At 41.0% G+C, this 27,303-nt stretch overlaps 1 protein-coding gene across 5 annotated transcripts in view; it reads right to left on the bottom strand.

Annotated features, from left to right (window-relative positions):
* Positions 1–27,303, bottom strand: part of MYH10 (myosin heavy chain 10) — a 74,835-nt gene that overhangs the window by 6,795 nt on the left and 40,737 nt on the right. For all 5 annotated transcript variants that reach the window (XM_083487422.1, XM_083487419.1, XM_083487421.1 and 2 more), the window contains 22 exons: positions 26,949–27,101; positions 26,385–26,558; positions 25,302–25,475; positions 22,730–22,844; positions 17,882–18,075; positions 17,070–17,191; positions 16,821–16,890; positions 16,566–16,726; positions 16,173–16,281; positions 15,950–16,081; positions 14,922–15,128; positions 14,637–14,774; positions 13,346–13,469; positions 8,930–9,101; positions 8,109–8,321; positions 7,414–7,558; positions 6,399–6,605; positions 4,807–4,911; positions 3,325–3,477; positions 2,490–2,738; positions 1,892–2,104; positions 1,000–1,212 (listed from right to left, as the gene is read on the bottom strand). In XM_083487422.1, coding sequence (XP_083343548.1) covers positions 1,000–1,212; positions 1,892–2,104; positions 2,490–2,738; positions 3,325–3,477; positions 4,807–4,911; positions 6,399–6,605; positions 7,414–7,558; positions 8,109–8,321; positions 8,930–9,101; positions 13,346–13,469; positions 14,637–14,774; positions 14,922–15,128; positions 15,950–16,081; positions 16,173–16,281; positions 16,566–16,726; positions 16,821–16,890; positions 17,070–17,191; positions 17,882–18,075; positions 22,730–22,844; positions 25,302–25,475; positions 26,385–26,558; positions 26,949–27,101 — 3,543 coding nt within the window. The remainder of the gene's footprint in view (positions 1–999; positions 1,213–1,891; positions 2,105–2,489; positions 2,739–3,324; positions 3,478–4,806; positions 4,912–6,398; positions 6,606–7,413; positions 7,559–8,108; positions 8,322–8,929; positions 9,102–13,345; positions 13,470–14,636; positions 14,775–14,921; positions 15,129–15,949; positions 16,082–16,172; positions 16,282–16,565; positions 16,727–16,820; positions 16,891–17,069; positions 17,192–17,881; positions 18,076–22,729; positions 22,845–25,301; positions 25,476–26,384; positions 26,559–26,948; positions 27,102–27,303) is intronic.

Raw genomic sequence — 27,303 nt, 5'->3', positions numbered from 1 at the left:
AAGTAATTTATGATCAACTATGCAAAAAAAGAAAAACCCCTTAAAAAACCTACTGAAGAGCTCATAAACAACTTAATGTGTTTTACCGCAAAACCAAATTAAAAAAGAAAGAGGCAAAGAATATGGCATCATTTCCTGAATCAGAATTTGAAAGACATTTTCTTAACAGACTTTACAGCAGCTTGCATACAGTAGAAAGCAACACCAATTTCTACCTCAATAAGAACCTCCAGTCAGCAGCACCCATACTAGAATTGAAAGATCTGTTGAAGGACATCTGCACTAAGCAAAACTCCTAAGCCAGCAGTCTACAGTCCTTCCTGCTTGGCAGGGGGTTGGACTCGATGGCCCTTGTGGTCTCTTCCAACTCTATGATTCTATGATCCTTTACAGTTAATTAATCAACAGGTCCTCCTTGACTGTTTCCATATTCATAGTGCTCAGCACTCTGTACGTTAATTACAACAGCAGAAAGGAAGCTATAAATTCCATGATCCAGGTTCACTCTCCCTGCCCTCCGTCATGTAAACCACAGAGCCAGCAAACTACTCCCTTCCACCTGGCATTTTTGTAACGCTGGTTCAGTGAATACTGAATCCACAGGCATTACACATGTATGCAAGATTATGATAAATCGCTATGGACTTAATACAAATGAAGATTTTTTGCTTTATTTACCAGAGATTTTCAGCTTTATGCACCCTACAAAACCTGGGTGGAAAATAGCCTAAATGAAACAAAATCTGGCATTTTGAGAATGCTCCAGCCACTGCCCTTTCAAAGGAATAATCAAGCATGCATGGAAATTGCTAGAGTGTCATGAATGAAGACAGATTTTGTTTGGCTCTTGGGGTTGGAAGGACTTGTGCTTCAGGTGACTAACATTACAACTTCAAAGCTTAATAAAATCCAACGACCTGCTGCTTTAGTTTGAGGGACACTTGCTCAACAGAACTTATAACCACCAGTATGGTTACTTCTGTATGTTAAAAGCTTTACCTGTTTTACTAAGAGCCTCTTCTTCTCCTCATTCTGCTCATCTCTAGCCTGGAGATCCCGCTCAAACTGTGCTTTCATGGCTTGCATGTTCACTTCCAGGCGCAATTTGGCATCTTCTGTGGCTTGCAACTCATCCTCCAGCTCTTCCAATTGTGTCCGCATCTCCTCCACTTGTTGCTCCAAGGTGCGCTTGGATTTTTCCAACTCATGAACCTACAGCCACAATCAAATGATTAGTGTTCTTACATTCCCATTTTTTTAAAAAAAAACAACAACAACCTGTGAATAGCTTCTTAAAGTAGTATAATTATTTCAACAAATCCTACATTAATAGGGGCATTAGGTAAGATTTTTGCTTGGATGCCTCAAGTAATAGGTATAAAATCGCCAAACTTGCAGATAAAATGCATGCCAATGATGCCTGCCCAAGACCTGAGGTCCAAAATTCACACGACAATATACTGTTGGGTCATCAGACCAAGTAGATTTGGGCTTGTGGGTTGCCCTACCAAAAATATTGGGAACCACCGACCTACAACACGTACACAAGTGCTCATGCCACATTTGCTTCTGCCTTTGGAGAGCACAGGGATGGAAAACACTGCCATAGTAGAGAACGTAGAGCTCTTATGTTCAGAAGAGTGTAAAAGCTGAAGTTACAACAATGACAGAAATCCACAAAGACGTATAACTCTAGGACTATGAGTGTTTGTGTTTTAAGAACCTTCCAGTGCACACAGCTGTTGAAGCATACAGAATTCCAGAAGTCTTCTCAGAACATTAGAATGAATGTGCTCCAACTGACCAAAGTTCAATTTGAAATACAACCATTTAAGCACTTGTTCAAACTGTACTACATCATTCTCAGTCATGCAAATAGTACACCACTCACATTTTTGCCCACATCATCCTTGGAACTCATCAAGTCTTCCATCTCTGTCCGGAGTTGCTTGTTCTGCCTCTCATATTCTTCACGGGCCTCCAAAGCTTCCTCCAGGGCTCGCGCTAGAGAGAGGGCTTTGGTTTCTTTTTCTCTTGCCTCGGCCTCTGCACGGTCCCTTTCCTCTGCATAGCGGGCAGATATGTTCTTCTCTTCTGCCAGCATCTGAGCATTGCAACATATGCAAAGTTGGAAGAAGTCAGACATGAATATAGATTTCAAGCTCTTAGCTTCCAAATTACCAAGGTAGTTTGATACTTTGCATCTCAACCTTGAGAAGCTCTAGGCAACCACAGTGGATGTAAGAGGTGAGGGTGCATCTCTTCTCCTCTCCCCAATTCCTCAATATTGATCCTGTTTCTCAAGAATGCATTAGGATTCCTGCAAGCCCCAAGTTAAGTAGCCAGCTGAAAACCAGTTTAGATATTCCATCAGCTCACAGGTAGACCATGAAAATACCTATGTAACAAGATTATCTACTGGGCAAATAATAGCTAACTGCTACATGTATCATCAAGAAGAAAGCAAGAGGATTTATATAGTGGCATACCTGATCAAACTTCTTCTGCTTTTTCTCCAAGTTGGAAACAATTTGGCGCTGATGATCAAGGTCCACTATTAAGTCATCAAGCTCCTGCTGAAGACGGTTCTTGGTCTTCTCCAACTTATCATACGCCATTGCCTTTTCTTCAAGACGCTGGCTCAGAAGTTCCATGTCCTTCAGTAGTTTCTTCTTGTTCTCCTCCAATCCTTCAATAGTCCCCAAGTCATCATCAACCTTCTTTTTGGCATCAGCGAGCTGAGTTTAATGAGCAACAGAAAATAACGTCGTTATGACCTTTCTGTGTTTGGCAAAGAGACAGACATGCGTTGTGCAGGTGGAAGTTGGCTTGTTTTCCATTGAGATGGCAAGGTTCTCACTGCAAAGCTGTGTGCAGGTGAGGGCTTACACACAAGGACAGCAGATGCCTAGGCTAGAACCAGATTGAATAGAGAAACATTTCTTCATTCAGGTCAGTTGCCACATGCAGTAGTACGGACTACCTGCATGTTTGTTTTTACTGCAGTGTGAACTAGATCCATTTTTAATGAATTTATTGTATTGAATTGGTGGGAATACCACCCCCCACCCCCAAAGCAGCTGCATCCAATATCCAAGCTAACAGGTAAATAGACTGCTGTAACCTTGAAATGCTTTGAAATAAATCAGGAGCGGTGCACCTTGCCAAAAGTTCATAGCTCCTGACGTTTCCCTGCTCTGGTACTGGAGATACAGTAACGAAGAGTCAGGAAAAGCCAATTCAGTTTAAACTAGTCTAAGACAAACCTGGCTGGAATAAAAACACAGAGATGCGCAATTGCCCGTGTATTCCATGGCTTCTCACCTGAGACTGCAGAGTCAGCACCTGTTTCTCCAAATTCTTCCTGGCTTCCTCCTCTTCCTCCTGTTGCTCCTGCAGATTGTTCTTCTCTTCCTCCAACTGTCGAATCCTGCTACTCAAGTTCAGTTTCTGGCGAGTCTCCTCTTGCAACAGCTCCTGTTGTGGGAATGAAAAACACACTCATGTTTATCACTTGTCCTGAGAGAATCTGAACTTAGCCTGGCGCGGTGGTGTTCAGTATGGAATGGGGATATTTACTTGCTGTGAGATGGTAGGTACAGGGCTGGGTAAGGATGTCAAGTTTATGCTGGGGTGATCTGAAAGCATTAACTCATTGTTATACAATTTGGTAATGAGATGCCTCATTACAGATCTAAAAGCAGTTAACTGGTCCCAGCCAAAGAGTCATCCGTTAAAATGAAGAAATATCCCAGCATCTTATTGTCAGTGAACGGGATGAGACTGCTGCCATTAGGAAAATGATATTAATTGCACAACAGGAAAAGGGCACGTCAGAATTGCCAGAGCTGGTCATGCATTACAGTGGAAACTGGGCAATGCTATCGCTGCAGCATACCCATCATGCTTCTCAGAAGCAAGTGTAAGCATCAAAAGAACATAGGGAATCCTGTGCCATAAAATGTCCAAAGTTGTGTTAAAGGTTTGAACAAATCCTTGCAAGGGAATCCATTATTTTAAATGTGAGCATGCAATTAAAAACCTTGTCTTGTTCAACTTCAGCACAACTCTTGAGACAGAATACCTTTATTTCCACTGTGCAGATAAGGAATGAACCAAGAACATCAAAGGGTGCTGCTCCAAGTTCTAGATCTGAAAACACTTTGGGTCACCTGTACACTGTTGCTCAGAAATGCTTGGGCCTTAACTCTTCCAGAAACAGGCATGTAAGTTCACAGGAGTTGTATTATCTGCACTACAGCAGCCGCCGTGCTAACAGCTGCATGGAGGCCCAGCTTGGCTTCCCTCTTATTAGCATTCCAGCTTGCAGTGAACACCTTTCTATTTTGCAGGGCCTTCATAGCTGGAATTAATTTGCTTCTCTTCTTCTGATTTTATGTATAATGACTGATTTATACTCAGGGCAGCATTCACTTGTGCCCTTCCATGAACAGGAGTCCTTTGATCTAGTGAAGGTTCCCATTAATGAAAGAGGAGGGGAGGCAATTTTCACCAATTCCCACTGCAGCTTTTATCCACATTGTTCTAGAGGACTCCAGTATGTCGGAGCAAATTTTGGCAGGGTGAGCAGCTGCAAAAAAAGTCTCCCCTCCTCTTAGGTTAGTTGAGGTGCCCACTGGAAAAAAATTTCTTAGATGAGCAGGAGAGCACAACTACAACCAGCCCCTTGTACTTCCATTTTAATTTTTGCTTGGCTTATATATAGGTTTTTTTGCTGACTTATGGGAGAATAGAATGGCAGAAAAGAATTTCAAACAAATGTGCATTCTAGAATTTTAGTCATACCTGTGTATCTTGTAGCTGAGACTCCAAACTGGCAGCATCTTTGGCAAATTTAATGCCTTTTTTCTCTGCTTCTTCCAGGAGACTTGAGACGCTCTCCAGCTCATTCTGCAAAGCAAAGGAATCTCAAGGTAATGTACTCACATCTTGCTTGTGAGAAAATGTGTTTTCCCAAAGCGACATCCTCAGTATAGGATAATCATAACAGTATTCATCTAAGGCAATATTTGAAATATCTATGTTCTGATGTCTCATTGCTATGTCTGTGACTATTTACATGAGACTTCGCTTTAGAACATGCAGCAGATTTGAGGAACTAAGGAGAATCTTGCTATTTGTTTCCTCCATGACATTGACAAGTACTTTGATAACAGAAACTGCATTCTATTGATTCCAAAAGTAGCCCATGTGGACCCATTTGCAAGACATTTCTTTTGCAGCTACTTTAAAGTAATCCAGTTGGATAATCCACCTTTCAGGCATGCTTGCTTCAGGTTCTGTAAGATTATCACTGCTGCCCTACGTCAAACAGAGCGAACAGAACTCCTATAGGGTTCTAGTTCTCTGACCTGACCCGATCTAATCTAATCTAGTATGGCAAACTGGAATTGGCTGGAAAACAGTATTTCAGTTCTCTTTGCATGACTGGGCAGTTGTGTATTACATGAGTGAAGTTTTTTTACAGCTTCAAAATGAAGTGGCAGTTGAAAAGCTCAAAATTTACTTAGAGGTTTGACCCTGTGCACATTTTTACTGTAGAATTTTCTTGAAGCTGCTTAGACTGCAAAATAAATAAAATAAAATACCGTCCTTTAACACTTCCAATACATTTCATGCTAAGTCCTAAAGTGTTATGATAAACTGTAAGAGAATTTTAAAACTATTCTCCTCTGCCTACTGCAGCAGTTTCTGATTGGTACAGATTCTCCCCAAAGTATTCTACACCCATGAACCATCTCTCTGACATTTTTACTGCTCATTATGTTTCTTGTATACTAAATGGTCGGAAAGGATGCAAGGCCCTGGAGCACAGTCCTGACCCAAGGCCTACATTTCTTATGAACTTTTGAATACTTTTATTGAAAACTTTCACAAAAAGTTTCAACGGCCTCCCTAAGAAACTGATTTTTTAGTTTTAACTCTACTGAGCAGAATGAGGAGTAATTTTCACTCTGATGTTTTAAGTAACTTTCTCAAAATTCAAAATGTTTCTCTGAGCAGGATATGGCTTGCATGGGGGAAAATGGGCGCTTCCAGACAGGGAAAATGGTACTAGAGCTCTATAAACAGTCTCCTTGTCACAAGAGGAAGAGTAGCTTTGCATTTTTCAGGTGCTTAAAACTATTTCAACTTTCAAGAACCATATCAATGCAAAGCAGAAGCTTTGCATGTGCTCACCAAAGGATAACTAGTGCAACACAAAGTATTACCAGAAGCAGCTCCCGTCCTATTACCTGACATTAATGCCACACCAATTTTTCAAAATACTACATCTGTATCAAGCAGGAGCATTTTAGAAGGATGTTCACTAAATTGTGTAGTCTGACCAAGAGTTTGTGAGAAAAAGCTAAAGAATCGCCCATCCAAATCTTTACCTGCAGTTTGCTCGATTTTTCTGTAAGTTCTGTCCTCAGCCTCTCTCCTTCTGCAACCTTGGCCAGCAATTCCTGTACCTGCCCATCCAGCTTCTTCCTCTTGTGCTCCGATTCAGATCTAACCTGCTGCAACACCTTCACCTCGCAGGCCAGCTCCTTGTTATCTGTTTCCAAGCACTGCTTGTTCTTTTCAAGATTTGATTTGAACTAAAAGCAAAAGAAAGGTAATCACACTTCACCTGCAATATAAAGGCTAGGCTTCACGTGCGGCGAAAATCTTTTTTCTAGATTCAGACTAAAATTCACTGGCTTCTTCATTTGAGGCACCACAAGTTTGGTCATCTGATTTGAATTCTTAGCTGCTTCAAGTTCAATATGAATTTGTTTTTGAAACCGAACTTTAGATATTGCATTGCAACGCAACTGTAACACTTTACTGCAGAAGTGTCTACAAATGCATGAATTTGACACGGACATGTATGCTACCGGCTACAGTCATAACAGTGCTTGCAACAATGGTTATGTGAGCAATTAAATCATAAAAGTGTGGCCTCATTTGCCAAAAATGTTCTGATATACCTAGGGTGGAGCAGGAGCTGCCACTGTAGATCACAATTCCACAGGGGATGCAAGAGGACCCAAATCTTAACACTGTATAATTTTTAGGTGCATATCTGTGAGCAACACCCGTATGCGCAAAGTCAAATGAGTTTGCATTTCTGAGATAGGTAGCAAAGACTACTGCATTTTCATCCTTAATCTGTTGGACGTTTATCTATCATCCTGTTCAAAACTGCTGATAGGTTGGTTAAAAAAATGCAAGATCAACTGACTTTAGTAGACAAATGGCAGCCATATCCACTGTGCAGTTATATTATGAAAGCAGAGTATTAACACCTGTTCGGATGTCTATTTAATATATGAATATCCTGCCCTCCTTCAACTGAACCCAACAGACTATATATGAAGGGCTCTGAGGCAGTCTCCCGTGCATTCAAGTGAATCTTCCACTCACTCGTTTGGCCTGTTCAAGCTGTTCCGAGAGCTCTTCCAAGGCTGTTGCATGCCTCTGCCTAATATCCTGAATTTGGGCTTCGTGATTCTTTGTTTCTTCTTCAAGTGCTTTCTTCAGTTCAACAACTTCCTGCTCACGCTTTGTCCTAAAGAATACCCAGCAAGTCAAGATCTGAAGGTCTGAGCAGCTTCTACCACAGTGTTTATTTTCCAACGATTTTTGCCTCTATGCAAATTTAAGATAGTTTTCAGAAACAAGCAATCTACCAGCATTGCCCAGAAGTAGTAGTAAGAAGAATCCAGTTTGGATAGAATAACCAAGTTCTAGTTTTAGTTGTTATTCCCCAAAGGCAGATTTCTGTGGCAAGGGAGAGCCACCACCACTTAAATGTTACAAAAAACACCAAACTGGAGATTAATCTGTGTCAGAAGACATGAGGCAGTCCTAAATTTATTACAATATAAGGAGTGCTGAGTTACTTTAGGAAACTCTTCCTGTGTGAGAGTTTTTACACAGATGTAAGTCATTACTGTTGCTTTGATTCAACAAAAGTTTCAACTATGCTCTGCCCTCATTACATCTCCCAGAGAGAGTTGTAGCCAGGACTTCAGATTTACCAGAATAGGGCTTGTTCTTTATGAGGAATCAAAGCATTATGAACACCTTCCTTGTTATGTATCTAGTCTTCTACTAACCTGAGCTCTTGTTGAGCTGCTGTGGTATCCAGGGTATCTTCCAGCTCAGTCTTCAGTGCCTCCAGCTCCTCACTTAGATCTCTCTTCTGCTTTTCAGCCTTGTTTCGTGAAGCCTTTTCTGATTCAAGGTCCTCCTGCAGTTCTGCAATTTGAGCTTGAAGTTCTCGTATTAATTTCAGCGCATTGTTCTTCTGCACAGCTTCCTCATCCCCTCTGGAAACACAACACAATTTCTAGAATAAGAATGAAGCTCAGGGTCCGGGATTTGCATAAAGCCTATTCAAATGTTGGGAGTTGAAGAAAGTTCTAGACTTCCACAAGAAAACTTATCAGTGAAGAACAATTTGGCAGTGTACTGGATTCTGTCTACCTAGTCGCATATGGGAGATCTAATAAGAGGTGGAAATCAAATGGCATTGATAGCAACAGTGACTAGATTTTGAGTCCATGCAGATGCCATGACACACACTCCTTGACATCTGCAGAGGCCTACTGCTGCTCCTGATTTTTATTTTATTTTTCCTTGTCATGAAAGGAAATTGGTGATGCTCAGACCTTCTGTGATGTGAGTGGGGCTGAGACACTTCAAAGAAGTGTGACTAGCCCAAGGTCACCCAGCAGCTGCATGTGGAGGAGCAGAGACGCGAACCCGGTTCACTAGATTACAAGTCTACCGCTCTTACCACTACACCACACTGGGATGGGCTGTGGAGTGTACAATTTACACGTCACCCCACCACCAACAAAGCAGAAATATGTGGTAATAGCTTAATATCACCCTACAATACCAAATAACCTGGCACTATCTTTGCATATTCTACCTGGCAAGAGCAGCCTGCAGCTCCTCTTCTTTCTTGGCAAGCTGGATTTTTAGCTCCTCAATCTGGGCTTGCAGCTCTGCAATTTGGTCCTGTAGATCAGTTGTTTCTCCATCAAGTTTCCTTTTAGCTTTTTCCAGTTCTTGACGAGTCTTTTCTTCTTTTTTCAAGCGCTCTTTAGGAGACACAATCATGGTTAAGTGGGGAATTTTTGTCTACTAAACGCTATCTTGTGAGAGCATGCCAAGGATGAACTTGCTAAAAATGAAGGTAACCAAATGGCTAATTCAAGATTTAGGGGCATAGAGTTGCATCAATCCCAAGTGGAAATGCCAGAATTCAGTGTACAAATTTAGAGCATCTAACTTACAGATCACTACCACAGGACAGAGCTCCTGGAAATTATCATGTTTCAAATAGCATTCTGTTTGAACACTTCCAACATGAAGAACGATGCAGTCTGGGTTTAAAATCAGTGTTGTTAAGAACATAAATGAACCCTAGAGAGTAACAGTGATGTTTCATTTCTTATCTGATTAATTTCTGCTATCTTCCAAGGCAACAAAATTGGGATTAGAACAACTCTGTATGTCACTTATGTAATAATGACTATTGATGTTTTTATCACAATGATGGGACTGCCATTTGACTTTTCTGTGCCAGGGACCAAGATATCCTGGGCTACCTATCTCTAGAACCTGGGAGGCAGGCTTCTTAAGGAAAGGAACTTCTCCCCACAAAGTCCTCAAACTATTACCAAAATCACAACTTGGTGACAATACAAATCAAGGTGTTTAGTAAGGAAGCCTGATTGTTCTCTGACAAGAGCAGAGGTTCACCAGCTAAGAATCAGAACTTGACCAGCCCTGGGAGACCATGATTAGAACCCTCTTGTCCAAAAGCTCCAGAAAAACATCAATTTATTCCACAGTAACTTCTAAGGTAGTTAACCCTATGTGTGCACCTGCATTTGTGCAGACAAGAAAAAGAGCACTTGGCTGAGGCAATAACTTCACAGGGAATAGAAGGATCTTAAATGACAACCTGATGCATTATGAATTTCATTAAGGAATATTTAGTTTATAGAAAGTTTCTACTCTGAAACATGATTGCATAGCTTGTGCATAAAAGGGTTCTCTGCGCTTTCCTTTGCTCTCTGGAGACTATAAAAGAGACTCTTGCAGGCAGCTAGCTCTAGCTTCTGGAAAGCACAACAGACAAGTTTCCATCTGTATCAAATAAAAGGAAATATTTGCTGGTAAGAAGTTGACTATAGAAATCTGGCTAGAAGCCACTGAAGAATCTTTGGAGTGTCCAGAAGTACTCTACAATTATTGGTTGTAGAAAACCGAAAAGTATTTGGAACCTCTTTAGTACCTCTGTTGGTTACTTAAAGCACTACTGAACAGTACCTCTCCTGAGGAGCTTGTCTGAAATATGTAGTCAATGGCTGATGGTCACAGAAGAGGCTGAGGTGGGAAATGTGCCAATTTCCTGTTGGGTGAGATTGTGTTGGGGATAGAATCTCCTCACTTGTTTCAAAAAGATGACTAACAACTCCTGCCTGCTGACTGTTGCTGGTAGAGGCAAAACCAAACCTTCAGGGCATTAAGATAAGCTTCTGGTCCTCAACTAAAGATCTCATGGAAAGTCTAATTCCCAAGCAGAGGGAAGAAATAGGAACTGGGAGAGATCCATCTCTTAAGTTAAGCCAGGATCTTGGGAGGCTAACTATAGGATTTCTGTTGCCTCAGAGGAGAAAAACAATAAGACACTTTGGGAAACTGTAAAAATGCATTCTCTTCCATTTTGGACTGCCAAAGAAGTGGTATATGGCGACACCTTTATGCTTTCTTCCAGTATCAGGTTGCTAAGTGTAAGGAAAGGCTATGACTAGCTTTAGAAATTGCAAGATGAACTTCAAAAATATGGCGGATGTCAGTTGTAATCCTTATTATTCAATTTCAGCCTATCTAGCTAAATGTCAGAACTGTAATACTTTCAGAATCAAGTCAGGTGGCCACAGCACTGTAGGCAGAAACTATTCCCAAATTAGGACACAAAAATAAGTAAATGTGTATGGAAAGTCAGAATTCTATAATGTATGTGTTTTACAGCCAAAAATTATAGCACATCTAAATCCAAGAAGGGGGTTACATATACTGTTGATATTGCAAGTGTAACACTGCAAATATTTCATGGTATTTCTTCTCAAAACATAATCCATCAGCGAATGCCAAGAGCAGAAGGGGGAATTTTTATAAACAGAACATTGGGATAAAGAAAAATAACTCTATTTTGAAGCAAGTTGAGATAGCAAAAATAAATGCTAAGAACTTCCAGAAAGTATTCTAATGTGCAGCAAAAACAGTGATGTTAAAAAAATTGCAAAGAGAGAGAGAGAGAGAGAGAGAGAGAGAGAGAGAAGTCAGTGAGATTTGGAAGGCAACTTGGAGTAAGGAAGGGGGGGTATGAAGACTGGAATGCCCCAGTGAGAGAAGGGAACCTGTTCTTGATGGTATGGCTCTGGTCTCCCAGTAGGAGAAAGAAGGAAGTTCTATAAGTAACAGTATACTGTACACAGGAGTGAAATTTGCTTTGGTGATGCCAGGTGCCTAGATATTTGCACTAACATATAACAATCTAGGAATGCAGAAGTTGGTACAAAACAAAGACATTCTCCTCTCTTGTCATTCCATAGGGCCAACACAGCAACACCCAATTCATATGAATAAAATTAAATATTTTCCAGTAATGAAGGACATGCTGCTTTCTTTCTTTTTTTAAATCCACTTAACATAGACAAAAGTCAGATTAAGACACTGTGCCCAATGGCCAAAATGGCTATTAAGAAAACACAAAGGAACATTTGAACACATTTTTTTGCATTTGCAGTGCTGAAAGCAAACTGCTAACCTAAATAGTTTTCTTTGTACTGACATTCGTAATAATGAAATACTCAGATACCAAGAGATGCAAGTCCAAATATTTGAAAATCTGTATTTACCCTGATTAATTCATTAACTTATTTGTTACAGCTGGGATTAGCATGTTGGCCCACTGACCGGTCAAATGTTGTCCACTGACCTCCTCCTATTTGACCAAATACTGCCAAATATTTAATGAAGGGGAATATGACACTGGATAGGTCGCAGCTTAGCTTTTCTGTTTAGTTATGTATCAGCAGTAACAGAGAATGAAGACTGCTTGCCCCTTCACCCTGCAGTAGTCAGGAGCATACTGCTGACATACTGATGCAGATAAAAGAAAAAAGCAGGGGAAACAGGTAACCAAAGAACTAGCCTGCTTTCAATTCAGCACACTTGTCTTTAAAAACCGATTTGTGTTCAACAGTTGCTTTTAAAAAAAAATACTTTAAAAAATGTAAAGCAGATGAAAATGTGTTTGTCATCAGAAGCCCTTCCCCCTTAAAGGAACAAAAATGGTATGACATAATTTGTGACATAGCACTTTCTGAAAAACTGACCCAGAAACTACATACAGGTAGTGGGGAAGGAGGAAGCAGGGAGACTTTCATAGCAGACTGGCAGCAATTCATTCAGCACACGAACAAAAACTCTACAGGACAAACTGCACCTGCTGCATTCCACAATGTATGTTTGTATTAGTGTTCTCTTTCATATTGATATTAGCAACTTTTCAGCCTCTTTCCCCTTCAGTGCTTGCATGAACTATGGTTTTTATCTGAACTATGCCTTTGAGTTCTGGAAAAAGAGGGGGGAAATATTCAGTTTGTAATTCTTGTTCTCTTTTCACTATATATTTTTTTTAAATTATTTTTTAAGAAAGAAGCCCTCCTCTGAGTCCCTCTGCCATATGAAGTTTGCCTTCCCTGTTTGACATTTGCCTATTTTCTTGGTTGGGGCCCTTTGTATATTAAATGCCCTCCCCAGGGAAACCTGCCTGGCACCAGACCTGTTTCTTTTAAATCCCAGGTGAAGACCTTTTTATCTGCCTAGACATTCCAAAATGTGTTGAAGCTGGTTTCTGAAGGCTGTTTCATGGTTTGTGTGGAATTTTGTTGATTTGTTTATTTTATTCTGAGTTTTGTTGTATTTGGGTTGTTGTTGTAGTAGTAGTAAGCATGTACATGGGAGCAGGCAGACCGTAGGTCAACTTGTAAATTCACTGATTTTATTTTGTAACAAGCCAGTTGATTAAAATATCATTCCTCCAACAGTTAGTGCTTTAAAAATACTTGATCAAACAAATATTTTCTGACCGAATGCCCAATCCTAATAGCTGCCAAACTGACACTGTGGAAGACTATTATTGTACCTCTGGTCCCAGAAAATGATACACGTAAAGGCAGTGATAAGCTTGTTTTTCGTTCAGTGTTAGCATACTTTCGACTTTTACTGAGAGTCCCTTCATATGGCAAATCTTGAAATTGCTAACCTTCCAGATCTGTGATCATCATTTCCTGCTTGTTCTTGAGTTTAGCTAAGTTTTTGGCCTTTTCTTCTTCTTCAGCCAGCTGTGAAGTACACTCTGCAATTCTATCCTCCATTAATTTCTTTTCCTAATTGAGAAAAAGAAAGCAACTGTTAGGTAGTACATATGTGGGCTCAGAGCAACAGACATGGGTCCTGCAGGTACAGTTTGAGGCTGCACGAACGATGCGACAGGACAGGACAATTCAATTGCCCCTCCGTAATTTTCTGATCCTCCTAAGATTTTAAAGCAAAATGTGCAGGGTAAGCTGAAAAGAAGCCTTGTTACTTAATTACTTCCAGGTAATTAAAACATGGGGCTTATCCAGATATATTTAGTAGAGGGCACAGCAGAAATCATCTGGTTCAGGACATATCATTCCCCAGGGATGAGGGGGAAATGTTTTTAATGGTTGAAATAGGGGAGATGTAGAACTGACAAGCGTGCAGATAGGTGAGAGCTCCCTACGGTAAGCACATGTGCCAAATATATTTGGAGAAGGATGCCGTGTATAAGGGTTTACACTGAGTTTCTGAGCCAGGATGGGCCAGCTGGAATGGTGGACTGAGAGAGCACCAGTGGGGGGCAGTGGATGCAAACTCCAAGGACAATGAAAGGTGTACTGGAGGTGGGGTTGCTCTGGACATGCTACAATTCTCAAAAGGGGCAGACTTCTCCACAGAACCATTATGGTTGGAGATACTGGGTCAGGGGCAATTTAGTACTTAAGAGACATGCTGTCATCCCCCTGACCAAAATGCTCATGGTGATTTTGAGATGGGAGAATGAAATCTAGGAGGCATTTGAAATAGGAAGTGTAGAAACCAGTGACTAACTACCCTCATGCATGTTCAGGTCACGATGGACAGCACTACCGCCATACAAATAGAAACAGGTCCCCAAATGCAGGTTGGGATTAAAGGTGGGACCTGGGCTTGGAAAGGCTGAAGAATGCTACTCTAGAAGATGATCATTAAATCAAAGCTATATTTCACAGAATGAACAGCAAAGCACACCCTTTTTGCACGATTTATGACATCACTGCATGATAACAGCACAACACATGACAAGAGTTTGCTCTATGGGGGGGGGGAGGGAGGGTCCTAAATCCAAGCCACAAACAGATGCCAATTACTCCCTGGATGACAAGATTGAGGAGCCACAAGATGGCTCCCACAGCAGTCACTTTTCACGCATTGCATTATTGTTTCCACATTCACTAGTTCTAAAGGAATGTGTCACAATTTGCTCTCACCTTAAGAAATTTGGAATTTTGGTCCTCTAACAGTAAGATCTCTTCTTCCATCTTTTTTATTTTGGCTTCAGCTGTAACCTTCTCCAGCTGCAATTTCTGCCGAGCACCTTCTTCCTCATCGAGCTGCTCCTCCAAGTCCTTAAAAAACAGAAAGCCCAGCTCAGCTCAGCTCAGCTGTATTATAACTTGCCCACAGTTTTCACATGGTCTCACCAAAGATAGGTCAATGTACCAAAATTTAGACATATTTTCTAATCATCCTACCATCAACACATCAAGAGATACCTGTATGTGCGCCTGCATTTTCTTCTTTTCATTCTGTAGCACTTGGTTCCTTTCTTCTTCCTCTTCCACCCTGGATTCTAAATCATGCAGAATTTCTTCTAACTCTTGCTTCTTTGAAGCCAGACGAGCTCTCATCTCTTCGGCTTCAGCGAAGAGTTCTGTCTCTGCTTGCAACTGCTCTGCAAGAATGTTTTTCTCTTCCAACAGCTGCAAATTCAGTAAGAAAGTATTGTCAATCTTCCTTCAATATATTGTCAAAACAACCATTTCATAGTTACGGGAGAATCTTGCATAGCTCACCCAGTCCTAAAAGTTGCTGAAAGAACAAGCATGCACAGACAACCACAGTTACCAGAGGGAAATACTTTTGAGTGATGCTATTTGCTGCAATCTTGTGTCTATTCCTCCAGTTGTTCTCAAGGATGGAACCAAGAAGGAATAAACTAACAAGAGGGGGAAAATATATTCTTTTATCTAGCTCAGGCTCCTGTTCATTATACCAGCCTCCAACTATTTTTGCCACCAGTAGCCATATACGTAGAGAGAAACTATACAGGAAGGGTGTGCATGCATACAGGGGTATACTTTGGTCTTTCAAATTTCAGTGGCTCCCTGTGCAAGGCCAAAATTCAGTGTCCCCTACCTCTCGCCTTCTCTTCCGCACATGTGTTATGTCATAGTTGCAATACCCCCCGCAGCTCCGTGCCCAGTGTGGGGGAACCAGTTACACTGCCCTAAATCTGCCTCTGATTATATGTATATATCCAGAAAAGATTGAGTTCAATTTCAAAAGGGATCCACTGTGCAGCTTCATACCTCTTCTCCAGACCAGTCATTAAAATGTATTCGCTATAACTCCTTGCGTGTTTATTTGATCACACAATATGCTTTCTGTTCCTACACGAACTAGCTAGATGTATCTAACTACAGTAAGTTAAGATGTTGGTTTTGCCTAGGTAGAAAATAAAGTCATAAATGCTATTAGAATAAGGTCGACTTTGTGCATAGGTCAGATTGTGTATACAAACCTGTTGATGTTTCCTTTCCATCTCCTCAAGTTCTGCTTCTACCTTTGTCTGTTTCTCCTTCACCTTCAGAAGCTCCTCATCCTTAGCCTGAAGTTCTTCCTCCTGACGAGTAACTTGAAGCAGGGGCTTCACCTGCAAAGTATGACACAAGAGGCATGCCACTATCGTGCTGCTGAAAATTCCTAACCACCACCACCACCACCGACCTTTGTGGACAACCTACCTTTGTGAACACTCTCCACCACTGCCAATGCCGCAGCTTCAAATAGGCAGCACAATTTCTCTGCAGGACTTTCAATGCACTCAGCTGCTGCTGTTTCTTAGCAAAAGCCCTGAACACAAACCAAGGTTTTCCATTTCAGTTGGGAATGTTTGCATTTTAACAGCTACATCAAAGCATTTCCAAAGCCATATTCAAGTGCAAGGGGGCAATACTCGTGTGTTTTTTTATCCTGGCAATAAACTTATTCCACCAGACTGCTTCTCAAGCTTTTTAGCAGTGAAATAACCATGCATTTGTCTGTAAATTCAGTGCTTTTGATTAAGCTAACTGAACATTTCCACAAAATCTGCACTTCAAATATAAGCGTCTGCCAAGATTACTATAAACACTTACTTCCTGGCAAGGTATCCCCTGCAGACTGCCTGGAAGAAGATGATGATGTCTGTGATCTTCAGATCCCTTTCTTCCTCTAGGTGTGCCAGAACACCAGCTCGGAAAAAAATCTTGCTCTGTCCAATTCTATACAAGTTGGGGTCCAGCTCTAATGCTCTGATCTGCACAAATATCCAAAACCCATTTGTTTCAAAATTTATAAGCCAAAGAAGATAATGGTTTTTAGCAATGTTAGATTGCTACTGAATGACTTACCATGCGTTCACAAGCCTGCTTCCCATCCATAAATCCCTTAGGAATTGCATTAGGAGTCAGGATCTCATATCTACCAATCAATAAGAAAACAACTAGTTAAGCTCTGATCAAAACGTACAGGCACCAATTTTCATTTAATCCCCATGCTACGCTTGACTAATGACAGAAAGTTATGTTGAGGGGGAAGACTGGGTTTAACCACCTGAAATGATGTAGCTCTAAACATGCCAAATCTAGTTATTATAGTACCTCTGTCTAAATTCTTGGAACACTATCCTGTTTGGAAATCCTTGCCGACAAATCCTTATTCCTTCCAAGACACCGTTGCAGCGAAGCTGATCTAGAACGAGGTGCGGATCCAGCTTTCCAGCCTAAAGGCAGAGGAAAAGCTCTGTTACAGGACAGTACTAGCAGCTCCTTGTAATCATCCTTCTGGCTTTTAGCCTTACCTAGTTAAAGAAACTAACCACTCACAAGGGTGAAGTGGGGTTCTGAATACTTCATGTGCAAAACATGAAATCCAAACCCTATTATGTCAGCAAATACATCAAATGTCAATAGAGATTCATTCCCCGTGTCTGCAGTCATGGGATTGTTGTCTATCACATGATGGTGTATGTTTTCATTCCACAGTGTGGGAATTGACGGAGACAAGATGTTTTGTGTTACTGTGTTCCGTGAAGTGGGACTATTGTCCTTTGTTCTCTCTCTCTGTTGTCTGATGAGAAAGAGGATGGAGCTAAGTCAGAATGCTCCGAGTGTATTATATGTAAATAAACGTAGATTAGCCAAAACGCTGAGCTACTGAGTTCTGTTATGCAAACTGCAAATACTCTGCGGATCCCTAAGTGCGCTAATGCCTTTTGGCATTAGTCGCTGTGATGTTCGGGTTGGAGAAAGCTTTTGAAGCTCCTGAACAATCGGCCAGGAGGGAAAGAACATGCCAGTTGGGCATGTGTCTCTACCAGGGTCCTACTTGAGAGTAGGTCGCTCCTAACAAGTATTAGCAATTGGGAAGGGAAAATTAGAAGCACATTTTAACGTTTGAAATGAACACATACCCTCTTTTCATGGTTTGGAATGATGCAGCGGACAAAATTTGGGTTAGTATTTCGCAGTGTGGCCATCAGTTTGGTGAGGGACTCCTTGTATAGCTGCCCCACGGTACGGAACATGCCCTTCTTGGTCTTGTAAGTGGAGCCAAACGCAGTCTCTGTTATCCCAGTGACTTGATCCAGACCCACAATGCGGTCCACTGCAGGCAACAAGAACACCGAATTAAGCGGATTCAGGAAACAGAGCAGCGCACAAGAGATAAAAGGTTCGACAAATGCTCTGCGCGACAAACGGTGGAAGGTGCTGCCTACTATGGCAAAGCAATCTACGTACATATGGAAGCAGCAGGATTGAAAGCAACACACCAGGCAGAACATTGTAGCTTTTGCCATTATGCACTACAAAGCACAAGTCACGGCTTTATGCACCAAAAGCCATTCCCTTTTCATACGTAAAAGGAATTTTAGACCAAGAAGCTGCAAATAATGTGAGTGAATATGTGGGAAGGTTTACAATAGAGCCAAAAAATGCAAATGACGGCATGTATCAAACTTTGCTAGGAACAAACCATGATCAGCCTGCCAACAACTTCTGCTTAACTTGAAGAAAACATGGAATAATATTCCCATAGAAAAGGGGGGGGGGGGGAGAGAAATAATTAGGCCATTTTGTTTCACCACTGACATTCCCTTTACCACATCGTATGAAGTGCAATTCTGTGGGTATGTCATAGCAAATATATCAGTACACCTGAGATATCCACTGTGTATGTGACAATGATAAAGCTTCTGTAAAGCTCTTTACTTTTTCTGAGCAACAGAAGGGAAAGGATTTTCTATATTGTTTTCCTCTATGGATTATCTAAATAAACCAAACTCTAAAGGCATGAGGAACCAAGCACACATTTGGAGCAGGAGGACAGGGGGTGGAGAGATTATGTTTTGGTCAGCTAGCAAAAGAGAAATGCAAATAAACACATCTCAGGATAGCCACAGTACTGGGTATTCCTAGGAAACAACACATTAAAATCTTCAACCTAAGATCTTGCTAATTAACCTAGTCATTGCACCAGGAATCTAACACCTTCTTCCCAGTTAGACCAAAAGCACCTCAGCCTAAAATGTTGAAATTCATACTAGGTTCAGGGAGTCCTTTCCCCTGGGTCCCTAGACAAATAAAATTTAGACAACCTGGCTATGCTGCTTATACCGACCAAGTGGCACGTCGTAGTACTTTGAAGTTCAAGAATCTATCCTGCAGCTAAAACCACTGCCAAGTCTACTTCAATTAAGTATGCAAAAAATTACGTCACAGTATTTACTAATGAGAGAGCAATGCATGCTGCATCCTCCAATGAAGGAAGAGCCAAACTGTAACCAATCTCCCAAGTTTAAGTGAATATGGGCCATATGCTTAAGTATTTGCACAACCATGTATTTCACAAAATACATTTTTTTCTATCAGGAGTAGAAATCAGTCCCCTCTAGCGATCAAGGAAGCAGTGCACGAGAGCAGATTCACTTAGGAAAAAGCAACATGCTTCATTTTGAAACTACATCAATATGATTAACTTAGATACACCCATGGAGATACATAAATTCCCTGCTTATGTATTTTAGCTTACAACAAAAGCATGATCAGACACGTAATGGTGGCAGTAAAAATCTAATAAAATGCCAAAGCAGGCTCCATAAAATACTTTTAGTGAAAAACAAAGACAACTTTAAAGTCTACCAAAATACATACAGTTTTGCTAATGGGGTAATCTTATAGGTTTACTCAGAAGTAAACTCCACTGCGATCAACTGGGTTTAGTTCCTTGTAAGTCTGCTTAGGAGCGCAGCCTAACTGAGATTTGCTTCAAGTTTAGAAGTGCTCCTGCAGATTAATGGGCAGCATATACCCCTGGCAGAATTTGTTTACTTGGCCCAAGTACTGACGGACTTCCCTCATAAGCTATCATTCAAAATATAGGCATTTAATAGCAATGAGACTAATTTTGAGCAGCTTCTGAAATAATAAACATTCAACATGTCATTTAATGCCAGCGCAGCAAGTTGTATAAAGAAAACTTGCTTTGACTGCAATTAAAAAAAAAAAAATGTATACAGACATTAACAAGTACAAATCATACCGAACCAGAGTACCGAGACTCCTAATTTCAAATACCCAAGGTCATCCAGGTATGTTGGAGAAGCAAGCCTGCGTTTCAAATGCAGCTACTCACTTGCAAAGCCTCTAGAAGTGCAGTACAAAAAATGAGACTCTATGTATGCAGCAGCAACTAAATAGGTATGTGCACAAGAACATTTGCCTTGTGGAGGTAACGCTAAGGTTAGGATGAAATGAAAGTTCATGCTTGCCTAACAAGCAAAAAAATGTTTTTCCCACAGATTCAAGTCCTGCTTTTAGGAGGCCTATATTATTATTTTTGTTTTTCATTCATTCACCTGGTGTATCAGGAAGACCAGTAACATTGTCATAGAAAGAAGCTCTCTGAAAATTGTGAATCTCTATGGCACAGAAACGGCAAGAACAAAGAGCAGATACACAAGACAGTCTAGTTAGTAAAGAGAAGACAATTTTGAATTGCAAGCAAGCTTTAACAAAGTGCATAACAGGTCGCTATGGTGTAATGATGGCCCTTCAGTAGAGTGTGTTGATTTCAGGGCCCAAACAGTGAACATAAAGGCAGGTTGGCAGACTATAGATTTACAAGGAAACATGACAGTGATTCCATATTTCACAACAAGGAACTGTTTACTGAAAAAATGTTCTGAAATGGAACAATTGTTGTGTTCATGCATACTTTGGGGCTGGTTCGCAGCCTCTTTGATAGATAACCCAGTGCTTTTTTCCTTAAAAAAATGTTTAGGGGTACTCTCATTTTCCTACTCATATTGAAATACTGCACCTCAATGAGGCTAAACTTAGATTCACAAAATGTTTAGGGGTATGCGTACCCCTGCGCCCCCCCCCCCGAAAAAAAGCACTGAGAGAAACTATTTATGGACTGTGAAGCAATAAGCCCACAGGCACACCTTCTACTAATTTTACAACTAAACTTATGACAGACATGGAAACGCCCCCTTCTCACAATCCACGCACGGTCCCTGCTCCAAGGCATTTACAATATTCCCAGATGGGTGTTTATCATAGTCATTACACATTCTTGAAACCTGGCTCCATAAAACCTCAAAAGCATTTCTTCCGTCTTTAGCATGTTTACTTTGCTTCACTGAAGTTGACCTTAGCGAGGAAATAAAACTGCTAATATTGGACCATTGTATAAATCTATGATGGGCCACACTTGTATAGTGCAGCTGGTAACTATAGCTTTAAAAGGCTGTTTGTAGACCTGAAAATGATGCAGAACAATGGCAACCAAATTTACCAGAGGCCTTAAGCATGTCCCCTACATAAGGAAAGCTGACCATCCTGATTTGTTGCTATTTTTGCTAGCAGGCTAGGTTCAAGGTTCTTGTGTTAGCTCACAAAGCCAAAATCAACTTGGGCCCAAAGTACCTCAATGACCATCTGGTCCCTTATACACCACCTCACTCCCCGAGATCCTGGTGGTTCCTCACAGGCCTTAGGTTTGGTAGGCCTTCATTACAGGCCTGTAGGGGTTTGGCAGGTACCAGCCCTCCCCTTCTTTGAGAAACCCCTTGAAATCCATATTTTCTGGACAGGCCTTCCCAACATGCATTTCTTTCTTTAAACCAACCAGTATCTACTGATGTTTTAAATTATGTTTTATAGATGTTTCTGGATTTTATTGTATTTTATGCTGTCAGCCGCCTTGATATATTTTATGTATCTGTAGAAAATGCATTTTCTAAGTACCCAGGAATCAGCTGGTTGTCAGATGCCTCGGAAGTGCTGCTCAATGGGCTTTGCAAGCACTTTTGGAAGGAAAACAATACTCTGCTTTTAGATGGAGCATTCTTTTTTTTTCTTTTCAAGGAACAGATACAGAGTTCCCACCAATCAGGTGATATGAAGTATCTCCAAACTTGCTAGATTGGTTGAACAATCTATCATTGCAGACAGCCGACTCTGGGACTCTGATAACAGTCAATAGTTGGGAAGTCCAAACCTCTGTGGGGCTTCAAAGGTAGATGGCACAGTTACTGGTGAGCAATAGCTTTTGCCCTTATGTCTGGTTTGTGCTTTCCCATAGGCATCTGTTTGGTCACTATGGAACACAGGGATCCAGGATTAAGAGTGTCTTTTGGTGTAATCCATCAGATCTCTTCCTAAATTAAGCTAATGTGAAGCTAAGAGCAGGCGTTAAAAGGATACTAAATTATAACACCGTCTTGGAAGCACTCCAAGCAATGCAACCAAGTTTTAAGAAGTGTTTTTGGTTAAGCAAGCTTAAGTTCCGCCATACCAGGCACACAGAAAATTAACAATGCAAGAAAAAGACTCAATGTACTATTATGATACAATATTTAAGAGCTATTTAAACTTTGATTATTCAAAATTCTTAGTTTACTGTCCTGTTTTACCAGTGAACCCATTGCTGATAACTAAAACAGCAGCTTCATGAAAGGTTGAGAGTCGTTTAGTCACAACACAGACTTTCAAACTATCCTAAATGACTATGAAAAGAGTCTACTCAATAATCACACTAGCAGCTTGATGTATGGAAGTGCAATCAGCCCATAATGATACATGTGCAAGTAAATTAATTGATATTGCAGCGGCACTTCAAACCCTCCTGTTGCCACTGCTGGCAGGAGTCTCAAAGGAATTGCACTAACCCATGAAGGATTCATGTGTAAGTTTTGCAACTCACCCACAGGATTTATCATCTCATCTTATATAGATTAGGAGCAGATTCTTACCATCCTTCCAAAGCTCTGCCACAAATTTGTCTGAAGATTGGTGTAGAAGCGTAGCCACGTTGTCATTCAGAGGGTCCATATTCTTCATAAGCCACTCATCTGCCTTGTAGTCCACCTGGAATTAAGCAAGTGGGGTAAACAGCAAATACTGCCAACCTTCCCAACCTGTTTTTTGTTTTTAAGGGAAGATGAGTTGCATCTCCTCATATGTGATTGACATTTAAGGAGTGCTGAAATTGTGAAGAACCTCTGCACACACTTACTGAACTCCCTTTTCAGACTAACACTGAATGTACCACACTGTCAAGGGTGTACGGCTAGCAGGCACAACTCCTCCATCACACTGAATGCATGAGGTGGGTTGTCTGAATGGGGTTTTTACGTGTACAGTGGATCTACTTAACATGATACTTTCCACACTCTCCCTCTGCTGCAAGTGACACATAAGTCTTTCAAACCCATTTTAGAGATCACAACTTCCCAATGTTTACATGGCGGTAGGCTACTATTAAGAAAATGCCTCCCCCCCCCAACCGATTGTAGGGTTATTATAAACTTTTTTAAAAAAATATTCTTATTTATTAAAATTATCCCACCCTTCCACCCAAAGGTGCTCAGAGAGGCATTTGGAGTCCTGGGCAGTGCCTCACTGATGGATACGACTTTGTTCCTTGAGCCTGCAAAAGTTCAGGCTGACATTAACCCCGAAGTAACTGCAAGGGTGGCTAAGTTTTTGTCAATAGTATCTCTTAAAAGAGTGGTGAATGGCACAATTTAGCAGGAAGAAACTCCTTGTTATTACATATTTTACATGGCTGTTTATTTGTATATAGTTTAAAATTTTATACAGTGGTTATACCTCGGGTTACATACGGTTCAGGTTACATACGCTTCTGGTTACAGACTCTGCTAACCCAGAAATAGTACCTCGGGTTAAGAACTTTGCTTCAGGATGAGAACAGAAATTGTGCTCCGGCGGCGCGGCAGCAGCAGGAGGCCCCATTAGCTAAAGTGGTGCTTCAGGTTAAGAATAGTTTCAGGTTAAGAATGGACCTCCAGAATGAATTAAGTACTTAACCTGAGGTACCACTGTATATGGATGTTTTATGATGGCCTATATTTGTAATGCCTGTAATTTGTAATGCCTAATAAAGGTTTGGCAAAGTAAGTAAAAGTTCAGGAGCTGAAATTGACTTTTCAGGGCAAGATATGAAAAAGGCACTACAGTGGTGCCCCGCAAGACGAATGCCTCGCAAGACGAAAAACTCGCTAGACAAAAGGGTTTTCCGTTTTTGCGTTGCTTCGCTAGACGAATTTCCCTATGGGCTTGCTTCGCAAGACGAAAACGTCGCGCTTTTTTAAAAAAGCCGCTTGAAGAGGCGCAGTTGCGACGGACCGTGCTTCGCAAGATGAAAAACATCGCAAGACGAAAAGACTCGCGGAATGAATTTTTTTCATCTTGCGAGGCACCACTGTATGAGTTTCTGGCAACTACTGTACTTGGGCATGCTGCTAGAGGTGTATTAAAGGGGAAACAACTGATAGCAAGGCTTCTCCAGTCCTTGGCCCAAAGCACTAGTCAGTTACTATTTGCATCTCAGGAACACAACCTAGCCTTTAAACATTCAGGAGAGGTGAATAGCAACATAGTTTCCTCTCACCCCAGCCCACCCAAAATTCAGTACGTTTTATCCATACTGACTTTCATTCAAGATTTGCAGGACCACCCTGCAAAGATCAAAGTGGGATATAAACACTTTGAAACCCATCTAGGTAAGCCCCAGTGGGAAAATATTGATTCAAATTGTGAGGTGCCTTCTTCAATAGGTACTGATTAAGTTCTTCTACAAATTAACTGATTATACCTATAAGGGCAAGTTATACCCGTAAGTGTGAAATTGATTTTCTTTAAAGTACAGTGGAACCTCTGGTTAAGTACTTAATCTGTTCCGGAGGTCTGTTCTTAAACTGAAACTGTTCTTAACCTGAAGCACCACTTTAGCTAATGGGGCCTCCTGCTGCCGCCGCGAAACCGGAGCCTGATTTCTGTTCTTATCCTGAAGCAAAGTTCTTAACCTGAAGCACTATTTCTGGGTTAGCGGAGTGTGTAACCTGAAGCGTATGTAACCTGAAGCGCATGTAACCCGAGGTACCACTGTACTGCAGCACGTGAAGTATCTTGCATGGAATTAAAATGGGCACCAGAGTTTGGAAGCAACATATTTCTCTCTCCAATCCTAGAATCATAGAAACATAGAGTTGGAAGAGACCACAAGGGCCATCGAGTCCAACCCCCTGCCAAGCAGGAAACACCATCAGAGCACTCCTGACATATGGTTGTCAAGCCTCTGCTTAAAGACCTCCAAAGTAGGAGACTCCACCACACTCCTTGGCAGCAAATTCCACTGTATCCTACAGCTCCTTTCCGCTGTATCCTACCTGATGACCAGACTCAGGAGGCCAAACTTATTCTCAAATAGCAAGATACACAGGCTCCTGTAGCCTCTCAGAAGTCCCACAAATGGGACACACAGATAAATGCTGAAGAAATCATATAGCATTTCATGCTTACCCTTCCTGCATAATGAATTATGCAGAAGTCTGCCTTGTCCTTCAGCTGCCGAGGCTTTTGGAATTTGGAATGGGTTCCTTGTTCCTGGACCAGTTTTTCCACAAATGTCTTGTCAGTTGCTTTGGGGAACCAGCACTCTTCATCCAGGAGAGCAAGTACACCAGGGGGGTTGGCCTAGCAAGGATTAATACATAAATAAATGTTTTATTACCAGAATCTATTCTGTTCTCACCTCCCCTCATTTGATATTCCTTTCACCATACAGTTGCACCTGAGCAACACAGCTGAAGAAGAGCACATGCTTATGCAAAAATAAAATCCATATTCACATTTCAACGGGAGATACAAGTGGACATACGTGACTAATGGCAATGGATTCCCCCCCCCAAGTCAGTTGATTTTGAAATCAGATACAAGAAGGGAACAAGATACAAGCATATCAAGAATTCTAAAGCATCAAGTTCAACCAACATGATGCTTTGCCTCACAGGATGTCTCATAGCAACACAGAGCTACCTGAAATGTAATCAAAATTATCAGAACCGAAGTAAGAGCTATTAAAGGTATAGGACGAAAAAGAGGAAAAGAAACAGAGCTCAGTGACATATACACTGATAGTCAGGGTTCCCTACCATTCAGTTAGCTCACAAAATAATGTGTGACATAAGCAAGCCTAGAGTACATTTGGGCATGTTCCAAGTTACCAGCGCCTTATTAATCAGACCCAGTGAGGCATGTATTGCCTGTAAGAACATCATTCTGAATTTCAGTTCATAACACATTTTTCTGGCTAGGTTTTGTTTATTATAAATTTGTTTTTTAAGTCGCCCGATCAGTTTTTAATTAGAAAAGCAGAATAATAATGCCACAAATGAAAATCAGGAGGGTAGCACTTGCTGGATTTGTCTACAGGCACACTTTACAGAAATGTCTCTTGATTCAACACTTAAATCCCAGAGAAGCCCCTCTAGAAAAACAAAAAACAAAACTTGGATCGGTAAGGTGTATGGAATGATTTACATCAAAGAGAGATCTTGGTTGAGAAAGCTATGAGCTGTTAAAAGGACAAGGATGAGAACTTACAGGTCTTTCAATTAAATCAATACAGGGTTGCAGATCCAGTCCAAAGTCAATAAAGTTCCACTCTATGCCCTCCCTCTGATATTCCTCCTGCTCCAAGATAAACATGGTGTGGTTGAATAACTGCTGCAGCTTCTCATTGGTATAGTTGATGCAAAGTTGCTCAAAGGAATTCAACTAGGGGAAAATATCAAGAAAGTTAACTTTTTAGAGTTTTACAGCTTTTGTATTGGTTATACTACAATGTAAGTTTTGCAGGGCAAACCATTTAACAAGCAACTGGCCAAACGTGCAGAGTTTTGCACATGATTCTATGACAGCAAGGAAATAAGGCAGACGTGCTGATCTCTTACACAGAAACCCCATCTCATTCAGAGCTTACCAAGACTGCTTAAAAGTCAGGAAAAGCCACTGAAAAATGTGGTCACGTGCAGAGTAGAATCGTATCCATGAACTTTCAATATTGCAGTTTGGAGCTTCCAGATCCTTTGCAATGCTATTTTATATATGTTACAAAAATCTCTCAATCTAGTAAGTACTGGAGATTTCTTTCATTTGTCTAAATACCTCAAAGATTTCAAATCCAGCAATATCCAGGATTCCGATGAAAGAAGCTCCCTGTCGCTTGGTCCTATCCAGAGCTTTGTTAATGCGGTGAACAAGCCAGCGGAAAAGGCGTTCGTAGGTGGCTTTCGCCAATGCCTCCACAGCAAAGTCTGCCTGAAAATTTGAACGAGAATTTGGAAGAAGTTGTAAGAAAATAGAAATACTAAGTTTAACACAGTTACTATTTCTAATAGAAAGATAATGAACATGCTATTTCCTAGGTATATTTATTTTGTTTATATCCCACCCTTCATCCCAAAGGAGTATAAATGTCATATTCTAATTAAGATCTAAGCTTGAACGTTGTACCACCTAG

Source organism: Podarcis liolepis (genome assembly GCF_965112155.1).
Source record: "Podarcis liolepis genome assembly, chromosome: 2".
NCBI classification, from domain to species: Eukaryota; Metazoa; Chordata; class Lepidosauria; order Squamata; family Lacertidae; genus Podarcis; species Podarcis liolepis.
This window is presented reverse-complemented; position numbering and strand designations above follow the sequence as displayed.